Raw genomic sequence first — 15,246 nt, 5'->3', positions numbered from 1 at the left:
AAAAACTGGCCCCAGAAATGACCCCTGGGCCACTCCACAAATCAGTAGGCCATAAAAGGACACATGCTCTCCAATAAATACAGTGAATTATTTATGTGACAGGTGTGAAATAAAGGGTCTCTTGTATCAAACACTGCATTTGAATCAAGCAGTATTCATATCAAGCATTTCATTATCACAATTAACAGTTTTTATAAAACATTTACAAATGTAAACAGTCAGGATATTTGCTTCAGACACATGCAGCTAGATAATAAAAAAAAGTCAAATGTACAATTCCTTTTGAGTAAAGTGGCTCTAAATATGGTAGTTGCGAGCTTGCTGGGGTGGAGGGTCTGTATATTTACTTCAAGGATACTGAAATTAGCCAGCAAACCAATACAGCAGCTTAAATTGAAATCTCCAAAAGACACAAAATACAAAGACACTCAGGCCCAATCCCAAAGTGAGCCCTGAGGACTAAGGACTAAGGACTCACAGACTTAACTGATCTCAGGTACTAAGTAAGTGAGTGTGTGAGGCCACATGGGCTCAGATAGGTAGAAATGGGATCGGGACAGCACTTCACGAGATCACGTTACCTTGGCGACGTTTAATAACAAAGATGTTGCTGACACTTGCCGGTTTGGGAATTTTCATTTTAAGTTTGTTGCTTTCCACACGGCCAAGGCCCAGAAGACGGCTACCTGATTCCAAACTCCTGTTTTACAAGCTGGACACCAGGTTGGTCCGTTCCGTGGTCGTGTGTCGTGCTGTTGTTTACCTTCGTAATTTCCGGGTTTCCCTATCGTCTCCGTGGTAAACGTCACAACGCTTTGAACTGTGGGTAATTCCCTTTGGTGAAGTCTGCATCGATGCAGACTCACGGAAAGGGCTCGGTAAGTGTGTACTCAAACCCTCACGCCCTTTGAAATTCTACATTGGGACAACCCTAAGCCCTTACGAATTTCGCGAGAACGCGCACCAAAGTCCGTGAGTCTGTGAGTCCGGATTTAGGGATTGGGCCAAAGACAATGCTGCAGCATTATTCAGTTAATTCCTTGCACTTTGCTGGTGTAGGCAGTTTGTGTCATAGGAGGAAAATGGCAGTTAAAAGGTTGCAGAGTGGCAGCGAGGCAGGGTATTGCAGATGACTGCTTTAAATCTGAAATACCTTCATACCACCAGTTTGCCGGCAGTGGGCTGCTGTTGGCTTACCATCTGGGGCAGTTCAAAGCATACGAAAATAGGTTCATACATATCACACAGGCAGATACGGTGGAATCTGTTGCTGATTCCCAGAGCTTCACAGAGAGCATACTGTGAGTGTATTTCAAACTGATGATGGAAAAAAATCAAACTGTTAAAGTAAATGTTTGCCCTGCATCTATCTCCAAATGCACGTCAACAACGGGAACAAACACTGGGAGGAAAAAGGTGAGCTAGGGAAAGGGATTACAACAACATAGGTTAATCTCCATGCATGTCACAGAATTGTCAAGCTCAGAAACAGACATCCCTCTTTTCCAAAAAAAGATGAGAGAAATATCAAAAAAATAAACATAGTCTTTGATTCACGCTTGTTAGGGGTCTGCGGATCAAATGGTACATCCTCACATCCTCACCACATATAAAATGGAGTAAGAGGAGGGAAAAAGTGCAGACCCACCTATGCTGCTTGCTTCCTTTTAGCCTGCCAACCTCCCACTGACCTAGCTATTAATCTGCAGTACAAATGCTCTCTGATCTCAGGGTCTCTGATCCTCAAGTGAATCATTATATGGCTTCAACCAGAGCTTCCCATTGCATGTCAAGTGTCTCCAGTTTGCGAAATGACCTCTATTTCAGCCTTGGTCAGAGCCGCACAAGCAGCTTCTTCCTTGGGAGTTTTTTTTGGTGGAAATATATTGTGCATTTTGAGGTAAATTGTGCATTTAGCATATATTCACATATATTTCATGAGATTTGACGTTGACTACTTCTTCCCCTTTTTTATCTCACTATCTGTATCAATCACTCTCTTCCCCTCTCACTCCATTGCCACTCCTTTGTTATCTGTGTTTCCTATTCATCTTCCTGTACACCAGGTGTTATAAAGACAGCCTTGCCTAATATGGACCGAGAGGTGAAGGAACAGTACCAGGTATTAATCCAGGCCAAGGACATGGGGGGCCAGCTGGGGGGGCTCGCTGGGACCACCACCATCAACATCACTCTCAGCGATGTCAACGATAATCCACCCAGGTTCTCTAAAAGTGAGTACCCTTTGTATATCTTTATGTAAAAATGATTGCTGTTTAACAATACCAACTTCCATTTTTGTTTCAAACAATAACAATGCACATGACCTAACACAGGTTCAAACATTTTTATGATAACAAAATAAACACTGTGCAATTACAACACGGCAGGAGGTATTCGTCAGGTCTACTCTCTGTAATTGGTTTTCATTATTTGTCATTATGCACTGTAGTAAGCAAAGGCCTGTTTACTTACCATGATTGCATTTACATCTACTACTCCTGGCAAATAAACTAGGATTGGTGGTATTTCTCTCATGGGGCTTTCCTTCTATATTAGGATTGGGTTTGAGCGTGATGGTGCTGCACCAGGGATTGAGTCAGTGTATTTAAACACTGTATTTCATCCGGTATTTTGTATAAGCTCCTAAACCAGATTAATTCGATTGTACAGTTCAACAGGTCATGTAAAAAGCCAAGCTGGAAAAAAAACCTCATTACTGTAAACACATTGATCTGTGAAAGCTTCTCTACTTATTCTAAGCATAAATATGAAATTGTGGACAAAATGTTTTCTACTCCAAATCAGGAAGCGTATGACAGGAAAGCAAAAATACTGTTCTGTATGGATGCAGTCTCTTTGGGTATTTTGAGGCGACAACGAGTGGTCTCCTCTGAATGTAAATGGCAGTCAGACGGTCAAGCTCCTTTGCCTGCGAGGAAAAGATGATATTTCCATAATGCTGTCACAGCACAGAGGTTTGGGCCAAGTATGGTGGCTCCTCTGCCCCGTCCCAAATCCTCTCTTTGTTGTCTTCTCTCTTCCATCTATAAAAGGCTTACAGGTAAAAAAAAAGAAAAATATATGTGGTGGCCATATTGGAGGACCCCATCAGATTGGTTTACTTAGAATATTGCTGCATGGATCCATCCCACATCTGTCTTTTCCAGAAATCCTTTTTTACCCCTCCCTAGTTATTATAGATTAAGAATTTGTAAACCGTCAATCCCCTGAATGAACCTCTGTGATGGCACCAGATGTGGTTGCAACTGCAATGCCTGCAATGGTGATTACTAATAGGGGTGTAAATAACTGCACGTGGCTTTGTTGAATTATCCTCGAAGCTTATGAACCCACTGACAGTGCCATATAACAGCTGTTTGTTATGTCTCTTAACCTAGAACTAACTCTGTTTTGGCAGCGGCGCCACGTCCTATCCTTGAAAGGACATGAACCTTAAAATACTTTTTTAAAAATGAATGCATGTCCTTGAAAGTACTTGATTATTTATTATATATATTATAGCAGCCAAATTCATCCCATATGCTTCTGCTCCACTCTCAAAATCCTAGGATCAACACTGAGGAAATACGCTAAGATCCATAATAAAATTGAAGAATAACAAATAGAAGAGTGCAATAACATATGCACAGCAGTATCGCGTGGTGCAGCACAATCTTAAGGATAGTATTGATTTTAAAAAACGTTTAATGCAACCTTGTCCTATAACCTAAGCAAAGAGTGAACATTTTGGTTTGGTTTCAGTACATTTATTTTGGTCCTCCACCAAGAAAAAATAAATAGGCTCTCTGCCAAGCAGCATCGCTTTTCACCCTTCGAGTGCCTCTTGTCTGACACTCTGACTTATTGTCAACATTTATGTTTAAGTTCATCCATCTCAGAGTTTTGATGCCTATGTGTGTCAAGTAGCACTATCCTCAGTAGGAGCTTCTAAGAGTCTCACACTTTTTCACCTGCACATCGTCTTCTCCATTCCCAGGGTGTATGCGTCATATAAGGGCAAAATAAATCAAAATCCTCAAAAAAAACTAATGTTTATCTAGAAGCTGTCTTGGCTAATTCTTTGTTCACCAGAGAAGTGTCAGGAATTAGTTGAATCAAGTTAAATGTGTTGAGAATGTCTTAAAATAAAATTAACGAAACCGCTAAGCCGGTCAAGCACCGGCGCTACACTGTGATTATAAGGACTCATGACATTTCCCTCATTTGGTCACAATGAATAGTCCTAAAAGTCTTTGTCGTTCAGTCAGTCTTTGACATAGCACCTCTTTCAAAATGAATGTTCAAAATGAATGTCAGATCGATTTCCTTACCTGTCTTGAACTGACAAAATTCTGAGTATAGAATAAGAGGCAGAATTACCCCAAAATATTCCATGTCCTCAGAATAAGTTTGACACTATCACTGTATAGTGTTATGGAATTGCCCATGGCACCTCCATGGATCCACCAGGTGTTTGCGCTAGTTTTGAAGTGCAACAGTAAAGTTTACCTCTTTTCACAGTGCTGTAGTACTTTTAGATCGGTCTTGGTCTTAAGACCGGTCTCAAGACCACTTTTTGAAGGTCTCGTCTCGCAATCAACCACATTTTTACTGAATGTCTTGTCTCGGTCTCGGATGAAGAGGACTCAGGATTTGATTTCAAGACCGGTCAAGACCACAGCTGCAGGGGTGTCACTATATTGCCTGTGTATAGTCTGATTCATGTGTTAACATCATTACTGTGACTGGATGTAAAACGTCTTTCTTTAAATGCAACCAATAACTTGACTCATTTCTAATTTGAAATGTGTTACTGTTAACCCCCTATACTGCCCCCGTTTACACGCACTCCCAGGAAAGTGGGAGACATGAGAAGCCCTGGCTGTCTGGCACTGGTCTGGTCTTGGTCTTGGTCTTGACTCAATCTCAAGCCCTCAGAGTTTTGTTCTTGGCTTGGTCTCGGTTTATTTGGTCTTGACTACAACACTGCTGTGGCACAAGCAGATGCTATTGTTCGAACAGCTAGCAATCTCAGAGAGTGAAGGAAAACACAGAAAAAGATGACTTTTTATGACCTTTATTGTGAGGTGTCAGTGATAATCAATCAATCAATCAATCAATCACACTTTGTTTTCTTGTAGATTTCTTCCCAAGTCCTAAGCAGTGATTTCTGTTGCATGGAGTATCATAGCCCCTTGGCTCTTGTGTTTTGTGGATCGAACAGGTTAAACCAGCCGATTACAAGGAGCTGAGCAGCCTTGATGTCCAAGCACGTCAAAATTGAATAATGTCATGCCCATAGCTACAGGGCTGTCTTCAGACAGAGCATACCAGTTGCTTGCCTGTGGGTGGATAAGACACCCTTGAATGTGTGAGAGACTACATAAAGAACAGAGGATGTGAAGAGCTCAGTATTTTCCATCCGATGCCAAGTGATGAGAATAAATGAGTCAGGTGTGATGTTTGTTTGTTGACAGGTTTCTTTCACCTACGAGTTCCTGAGTCTTCTGCCGTGGGGTCTGCTGTCGGTAGAATCAAAGCCCATGACTTGGACATCGGGAGAAATGCCGAAGTAGAGTACACCATTGTGCCAGGTGATGGAGGCGCCATGTTTGACATCACCACCAATGAACACAACCAAGAGGGGATGATCATTCTCAAAAGGGTATGGAGTCTCAGAAACTAAGAGAAGAATGTTAAACATACATAGGGAATTTTTTATATAAAAACCAGTATTCAGTGTCATTACTGGGCAAAACAAATAAAGGCAGGTTGCTAATAAAACATTAAGGAAAAACATTAAAGAGGGTGACATTATCTTTAGTCATTAACTGCTCACAAAATTCACTACTTCCACAGTCCAACAGTCAGGCCACATTCACCACTTTGCTGCTCTGAGTTTCTATTTTTAACATGAATACCTACCTTTCTCAGCTACCTTTTAGTTCCAGTTGTTCCACTTTTCCTGCTTGATGTTATGCTGCTGTTAATGAAACTCAACACTTCCTGTGGATTTTCACATTAAAAGCCTACCAATATGAGGAAAGCCTCAATAATTTTAACGTGAAAAATCAGCTGGAAGGGTTTAGTTGCATGCACGATAGCTTAATCGGGGACAAGTAAAAAGTGAAAGGAGTGGAATTGATTGGTTAATGAAAATGTTATTTCTGTTTAGTGAATGTTTAGTGAGAGCAGAATAGAGATTATGAAATCAGTCTTTTGTTGTACAGATGGAATTAGTACTGTGCATTGTAAATATTAACGATTGTATCGATAATAAAGGTGCTTTCAAATAAAGGGCTGTACCCTGTTGTGTAAAACCACTTAGGCTAATGTTGCCCTTAAATTTACATCTAGGAATGCCTTAGAAGAAAAAAAAAAAAAAACAGTTTCATGAGATCCCCACAATGATTTCCAGGATGTTGTAAGGAAAAACCCTTTGATCGCTCAGTGTTTACCCTTAAGTACTTAAGTATTCCCTTATGCGTTGACAGTAGCGTTCATGTATACATGCAGGCGCCATCTTGGGAAAACAATCATGACCAGTCGAACAACAAACGCCGTACTTGAGCTATGTTACTGGTCACTGCTTGCACGGCGTTCGTTGTTCGACTGCTCATGACTGTTTTCCCAAGATGGCGCCTGCTTGTATACATTAACGCTACTGTCTTTATAATCGATCTTTTTAATAAACTGTACACTTACAAAGTTCTCAATGGTTTGGTTTACATGTAGGGACCCTCATTATGCTACCGTTGAAGTGTGGTGCTATTTTGAGCCTTGTTACTGTTATAGACATAGAGATTTCTTTTTACTTTCTTTTACCCTCTGACCCGAAGGCTAGCGTTATAAGCTAATCACCGGTTTGCACTAGTTTGTTTCAAGCACACATTGGATTAGCATGAAAACATATCCCAGAGAACGGTCGACTCTGTACATGTATGTTATTAACCCATAGGTTCATTTTGCGCCGGAATTGTCGTTTAATGTTGTTGAAAACGGCCCCAGTTTGGTTAGGCGTAGGGCTCAAAACTTAGTTAAGTTAAGTTTAGTTAAATTTAGAAAAAGATTGTGGTTTGGGTTAAAATCAGTACATTTGGTTGCTTCACTTCCATGTGTACCTACATGACGTAATTACAAATGTGACGTAGAACGTGACGTCGTTCCGTTGATATGGAATGTTAAAATAACTCGCAATTTACTTTTCTTCTCAAACTGCACACGGACACCATTCTCCTGGGTGAAAAGTCCTGTGTTTGTTTGCTGCTATATAAATATTGCATTTGATCTTCAGTATTTCTTTTTTAATGCTGGAGAGTCTGTCCAAATCCTGTCCAACTCTGTATCATGAGTTGGAGATGTTGCTGCACCCCGAGCACTCCTACTTCCAAGTTTGCCATTCTGTATATTATATTTACACCTAGAATGTACACCTCCACTACTATTCCTATGAAGCGACTACTGTTTTGGATCCTTGATACCTTTGCAGTATATTTTTCATTTACATGTATTTACTTCAGTAACAGAGACAACATCACTAACATCATAGGAAAAACAATGGAGGAAGCAACTTTGAAAAACTAAAAACTATTGAAATAAATAAGATATATAATATGAAATTTGCAGGTACCTTGTTGTGTTAAATAACACTGTACCAGCAGGACACCTGGCAGGTGTAAGGGCAGAACCTGTAATCTTTCAGTTGTGTGATGTTACTCTCTAACAGTTTGTCTCCTTCTGCCTCAACGCTTAACTCAAAGCAATGACATAGCTCTCTCTCTCTCTCTTTCTCTCTCTCTCTCTGAGCGCCTGTGCCATATAAAGCATATTCTCAGCATGTCAGCGCTCATTTACTGTACCACTTTCTTTTTTGAGGAATGGATTAATACATCGAGTGCACAGTGACCAACAGCAAGAGGTCCAGGCCTTTGGTCGCACTTTCTTTGAACCACAGAGCAAAAGTATCTCATTTAATACCAACTTTTTACCACATATAGCATTTGTAGGGCCCTTAAATATCACTTCACCAAATGTCAAGTGGCACAAAAGCACCAGTGATATTAGAAAAAAGATCCCTGTGAGATCTATCATCTCATTTTCAAGGGGGACCCACAACTGCCAGAGGTGAAAGGAAAAAGGACATTACAGCCACAGACTAAAAATAGAGCGAGAAATAGAGTGAGCCAGCCAGTGCAATGAGTGTTAATCTACTAAATAGCTAGGCTTTGATAAGACTGATTATGCAATCATTTATTAAAACGAATATGAAGCATGTTTTAAGAGTTCTGGTCAGAGTCAGTTCATTCATACTTAAAAAATAATATCACCATCTTATGTCCTTATAGGAACTTAGGAGTGAATTCAACAATTGATAGATATTTCATTTCATTTTAAAAACATACCACAGTGCAGTTTTCTCTAAACAATTCCATTAATGACCATACCAATTTGAAACTTGGATAATAGGACAAATAGAGTGAGAGCTTCACAACGGCTCTGTTGAAAAGCCCGTCAAAGAATTCTTTCATCAATCTTAACGTCAGCTTTCATAATGTATTCATGTTGTTTTGGTTTATGAAGTGAAACTTGCCACATTAACAGTCTTTCCTCATTTGTGTACATTCTCAGCTCTCCTTAGGGTATGCCTAGTTCCATATTATCCAAACACATTTAATAGAAGCATTATTATTCTTCCACCCACAGTCTTGACTGCAGAAAGCAAGAGCAAGATATTATTTCTCTTTGGACACTGAAAGCATTCAGCTCAGTGACAGGGGGTGATAATAATATGCATTTATGAGTGCTGCATGAGCAGACATTGAATGAGTCTCAGTATCATCTCATTAAGGTTTCAGGAGACTGCTCTTAAAAGGCACACCTACTTTCAAGATGGTGATAAGCGTCAATAGGACATAAAGCGCATTAATAAGATCATTTGCAATAATGAAACCGTCATTAGACTGACTCCTTGCCCACATTTGGCCATATAAATCAGAATGTAATTGCTCTGGGCTCACAGATGATCTCTAATCTGTGTGGTATACTACGGCACCAAGCATTGCAGTCCAGCCAGGTTGGCAAACAAGACAATGGTGTGCAATGCAGTTTTCGATTTACAAACTGTTACTACTTGCTGCCATTTGGAACCACTACTAACACTTCCACACGTCTTTCAGCATGCTCATAAAATACATCACGTCAGTTTTACTTGAACAGCTGGCAAATTTTTGGCTCAGTGTCTCTGAATGTGCCACGTAACAGTTAAGATGCCTAATAATATCAACGGATTGAAATTAGTAGGTCTCGCCCACACATCAAACTACATGGGTGCGCACGCACACACACACACACCACACACACACACACACACACACACACACACACACACACACACACAGAATTCCTTGTGCACTCTCACACACATGCAGGAACAACATGCACAAATATATAAGCAAATCCTTCATAGTCTGTGCTGCATTTCTCTTTGGACCCCTGTGGTGAGTTGAAATGCCATTTGTTGACAGTGCTATTGAGATTCAATAGAAAAAAAAAACTGCAGAGCGATGCTAAGTTTGCATAATGCCACAACAGCCACAGAAATGTCTCTGCGATACGGAAAAGCAGAAAAATGTTAAGGTCAGAAAGTGAAGATTTTTTGTAAGCAATGCTTTAATGCGTGGATGAGATGGATTTCTTTTCTGGATTGAGTTATTTACCCAAAATGCTCTTTGAGTTTTGGGTACATATTGGCACCTAAGATTTATGTCATCATATCCAAAAGACAAAAAAAGAATTACATACATATAAATATATAGTCAGAAAAGGTAACAGATAAGTCACAACTTTACTGACAACTTATTCTGCTGTGCCATCTTGTAAGCAATAATTGTGTTATAACAACCATTATTATTTACCAAAAATGGATATTTCATTTGAATTAGTTTGATCACATAGCACTATCGGTGCTAGTTTTAGTCACAAACGTGTTTATGTATAATGTTAGAATGTAACAGTATCAATTTTCTTTCACATTCAAACACAAAACTTTCTTCAGACTTCGCCTAAAACTTTGCAGCTTTCCACACAAATTTACTTTTGAAAGATAAAAAAAAAAAAAGTGGGTTAGGGTCTCATTAAATCCTGCCTCTTTCATGCAAATTTACCGCGACAAAATACTTTTAAGGAGTGGTAATATATCTGTTCTTGTCACTTGTTTCATTTCGGGGATACAGCAAATATTTCATCTGATTGCAAAAGTAGCCAATTATGTTTCTGTGCCTTTCAGGGTATTTCTGATGTAAGTGTCTAAAATGTTCTTTGGGGGATTGCAAATCTCCGTTTGTTTTTCTGATGTATCGGAGTGAGGTATTCGTTAACTGGTACATTTTTAGTACATGCCCCAGCACACAAGCGCACAAAGGTGTGTGATCCTTTGATCCCCGAAAATATGCAGCTGAGTGAGTAATTGATTCCCTGCTCAGTGTAAGAGCTGCCTCAGGACGCTCTGTGCATGCGTATGAACGCACGCAAACTTCTGTGTGTAAATCAAGTATGTACTTAATGGGCTCATAGTCATGGCTATAGATCATTGTATGGTGACCTTTTCGTTGACAGTAATTGAATAACAGAAAGGGACAGAAAGCAATTATGATGTAAATGAAGACAGCTATTTGTTTACATCATGCATACCCTCAATGGATAGCGAGGATGCATCTGTCCTCCTATTGTTTTACTCACAGTGTTTGATATGCTGCCATGTAACAAGGAGGCAGTGTGATCTATTCCCTACAGTGATAATCTACTGCACAGAGGCATTGTTGATGGGGAATATTCTGAGCCCCTTTTAACTGACCAATCCCCCCACAGGGCAATTTACTGAACACCATGTGCCTGTACCCATGTGGGATTGTGATATTAGCATGGACACGGACAGAGGGAGAAAGAGAGGAGAGAAAGAATGAGCTGTGCCCTTGGGAAGGTGTGGGGAGTAGATAGCTGGAGATGAAGCCTTTATGAGTTGTTCACTGCGTTCCCAGAATACTGACCCGCCCACAGACTTGTCTTATTTCAGATTGGTGGAGTATCCCCAGGGACAGGTGTGCAAATGTGTGCAGACAATCCCTCTCTCTACCTTTCTCCCTCTTTTTCCGTCTCTCTCTCTCTTTCTTCTTCTCCTTTGACATGCCTCCCTCGCACCGACAACGAAAAAAAACACAGCAGGACGAAGACGAAAGCCACATTGTACACAGAGCGGAGTTTGGCAGACCCCAAATTAGAGACTCGGGAAGGTTGGTAATGATAAGAGGATCAGGCTGAGTAATGGGTTCAAAGGATGATCATCTGTTTCCCAGTCTGATACAGGGAGGAAAGGAAAAAAAAGGCACGGAGGCACAGAGGGGGTTTGCACACCCCATCTGCAAAACATAGGATTATGGGAGACAATGGATAAATCCACCAATGAATTCCCCAGGAAACATGCAGACAAATGTGTGCAGACAAATATGTGCACACAGAGCGACATGCTATACATGAAAAAGCCTGTGGAAGAACACCGGCACATTAAAACACTGCCATACGTACAGTACATGGAGAGCAACGGCACTTGAACGGCATGATAACCTTGGGTTGTGTTGGTAAAATTATTTTGAGTCAGATTTAATGTTGTTTCTCCATTTGCATGTTTATTTACCTCCTCCTGGAGAAGACAAGGTGGCAGATATAGCTACGTAATTGAAATGTGCTGTTCTAGGCCTAGAGGAACGGTATTGTTTAATGGCAGTGTGTGTGGCATAATATTTGCTGGCTCACATTCAGGGAATACATTTTAATACAGGCCTATCTCCTCATTGTACAAACTGAATGCCCCCAGTGGCCACAGTGCATTGAATAAAAACGCATTTGCCGCAGACCTCTGGCACTGCCTCCAAATCCATTGCCCCGGGGGTGTGAGAGGGGTTCAAAAAACATTGAAGAGAAGTGCAGGTGACTTGTGTAGGGCTAACTGCTGCAAGTAGTCAAACAGTAAATCGTAGCACAACAGAGCAAAAGGGCAAAAATACACCAGCGAATTTTGCACTTTAATTACTACAGTTACTATTTAAGATGTCGTGTTGTCTGAACAGCCATATGTGTCCATCTTTTATGTCCTTCTGTTGCATGTTTGTGTTGTGAAGCAACAGATTGTAGCAGTATACCCAATACAAATTTCCCCATAAAGTCTACTCTATTCGTTTCTATTCTATTCTAAGTACACCTCAACCATTGGTCTTCTCTTAGCATTTAATGGTAAAATATTTGAGCAAGACTCTGAACCCCAATTATTCCCAATGGCCTGGCCTGGGGAATGAGAGGCATATTGTAAAGCACTTTTTCCACCTGAGGTTGAAAATTGCATAAGTGCAGCTCATTTGAGTTTCTGAAATCTCTGCTCACTATAAATGAATTATATAGTGTCCGTTATATAGGGAATTGGGAATGATACAGAGATTTCTGTTACAGCCAGAAAGGTTTCAGCACCATGGATAGTGACAGACAGAAAGACACAGTTTGAAGTGTTCAGAACAATGGAGTGAGACATATTGCAAAATGTAATAAAGATTATATTGTATGTTGGATCCCTGTCTCTAGTCCGAGCTCACTGATTCCAGATCAGCTAGATGTTTTGAGGTATTGTACAACTATGCTATTAGTTAACCTCTGCCACTGTTTTTAAATGTTCTAATTTTAACACTCTGAGAAAAGTGGCCAATGATTCATCCAGCTTGCATAAGGTCCCCCCCCCCCCACACACACACACACACACACACACACACACACACTTCCAAAGAACAGCACATTCAAGTGATTAATGTTGTAGTGTTGCATGGCATTTAACAAAAGAGCTTGTCACCAACAACGTGCAAAATGACAAACATTTGCAAACAAATGCCACTAATTGCCTAGATTGCCTTTAGACTTCCCTTAAATCATAGCCATTGGCAGAACTGAGGTTAGAAGCCCTCTTGCCATCAATTAAGACAGTGACTGCAGTGTAATTTCTCTATCAGAAATGTCATTACTGGGCTGTTTGAACAGTAAGTCATTTCAAAGAATGGAAGCTGTAACTGCCTTTCAGTCTTGATGAAACACTAGCAGGCAGTAACAAAACTAATGGTCAAATGACAAAAGTAATGAACAAACTGCTAACTTGACTGAAGGCCAGAAAACAGTGAGGAATGTTGGTTAAATATTAAATAACACAAAGGGCTTTTGTGCGATAACATTTAAGACTTATACAAGGACACAACCAAGCATCGTAAAATAACAAAAAAGTTCAATACGATATTTAATCTTTAAATTGCCACGGGGTAATTGCAGTATATTATAGCTTAAAACTGATAGCATTAAGAGCTCATCCGGCAGCATGATACAAACTTAGCCTTGCTCACAGACACGAGTTGAAACTAATCTATTGATTATGGTGCTGAATGTTCCAGTGGGAGGTGAAATGAGTTATTTTAGGCCCTGGCGTGAAAGGAAGAGAAAAAAGGAGAAGAGAAGGAAACAATACCCGAGAACAACAGGAGATCCAGGTGCCCAACACAGATGAATAACACCTCACCAAGTAACCAAAACAGGAGCAATGTGTGTGTGTGTGCATGTCTTTGTGTCTGTATGTGTGCTTATGCATGTGATGTGTGTGAGTGAAGGAGTACACAGAGAGGAAAAAGAGGAGAGAGAGTGACAAAGAGTCGGCTGAGGCGGTGCTTGGAGTCGATGTGAGAAGCGCCTTCTCTCTGGTGGCCTGGGGAGGCGTGGGTGTAATAGATTAAACCAGTGTCTCGGGGCTCATCCCATGGCTAACCCTGTCCTATTAAAAGTGGCAGTGCGAGTCTTTCACAGTCACTCCAGTCCACTCCACTGCAAGGTGGACAGGGCTGCTGGCATGGCTCTCAGATGGCACTCCACTGCTGTGTGTACTGGGGGGATGGAGAGGCTTCGAGGCAGCCAAGGACACAAAGCGATGTGACTGATGGCAGCACAATAAAGAGAGCATCTTCTCTCCACAGCGCTAGGACCCCCGGGTCTTCAGAGGTACATCAAATCGCTCTCTGGGGCATGTAAGCTTTTCTCTGCTGATGATAAGCTCATAGTCCTCTGTGGTCAATTGACTGCGTATGGCACAACGGTGGCTAGAGGTCTTTTAGCATTCTTCTGCATGGCAGAATCATGCTGAACTGTCAGTCAATGACTGCAGTGACCTCATAAAGAAGTCACTCTTTCAAAATAGACAGACATGAACACTGAGTCATAATTGCTTATCTCAAAATCTCAGTGGAATTTTCACCTTCAAGCGGCTTTGCATCCCAGAAATAATTTGTTTAGCGTATTGGGCATTGTTAGAACTATTAGCGCTTACTGCAGCCCAACAAGTAACTCTTTAGCTTGCAGATGATGGGTGCTGTCATGTGGCATCAGGAGGTTTTGGCCTCACTAGAATTAAGCATCCAGACATGGCCAAATGTTGCTGTTTGGAGATGTGTGTTGGCTCACACAGCTGCAATTAGAAATGTGTGATATTCTAGGCATGTTTGGCTTAGCTTTGATTTACTCTCAAAGGATAACTCACGTGAGGGGGTGTTAATGATTCATAAATGCTATTGTAAATACATAATACTGTGGTAAATGGATTTAAGACTGCTCTATGACAGATTAAACATTTGCAGTATTCTTCACCCTATTTAATCATCAGCCTCTTCAGGTAATACCTGTGTTCAGCATAAACAAATTAAATCAGCCTGCTAATGGCTTGCTGTGATAATGATTCTCCAAGGGGAAAGGCTAGATTCACCCATTGGTGTCGGCAGAAGACTGTCCCCCATATTATAGGGTGAGCAAACCTGAGGTTTGAGAAGAGTATTGAACTTTGCTATTATAGTGAACTGAACACACAAAGAAACTAAGGACCGTATTTGATATGCATATCATCCTGATTCTTCCATCCTCAAAATAACCGGCAAGCTGAAAAACCAGCTGCAACACATTACATTACACTTTACACTGTGCAAATGGACCACTGTGCTGTGGGTGAGGGACAAGAAGTAACAAGTGAGAAACAGATTTCAGTTTTTATGGATTTCCTCTTATCATATCTCAGTTTAGATCATCAGCTAGCACATTCATTGTTTGACGGTGTGAGGACTTGTTTTTATTGTGTTTGACGCATACTACTGTACCTGTGAGACTGTGATGCCTTGATTAGTC

The 15,246-nt window shown here is 40.8% G+C and overlaps 1 protein-coding gene across 3 annotated transcripts in view; it reads left to right on the top strand.

Moving 5' to 3' along the window:
• LOC120552322 (cadherin-12-like) overlaps positions 1–15,246 on the top strand; it is a 117,984-nt gene that overhangs the window by 74,592 nt on the left and 28,146 nt on the right. For all 3 annotated transcript variants that reach the window (XM_039790260.1, XM_039790262.1, XM_039790261.1), the window contains 2 exons: positions 2,067–2,234; positions 5,481–5,668. In XM_039790260.1, coding sequence (XP_039646194.1) covers positions 2,067–2,234; positions 5,481–5,668 — 356 coding nt within the window. The remainder of the gene's footprint in view (positions 1–2,066; positions 2,235–5,480; positions 5,669–15,246) is intronic.

This window comes from Perca fluviatilis, chromosome 22 (genome assembly GCF_010015445.1).
Source record: "Perca fluviatilis chromosome 22, GENO_Pfluv_1.0, whole genome shotgun sequence".
Taxonomy (NCBI): Eukaryota; Metazoa; Chordata; class Actinopteri; order Perciformes; family Percidae; genus Perca; species Perca fluviatilis.
This window is presented reverse-complemented; position numbering and strand designations above follow the sequence as displayed.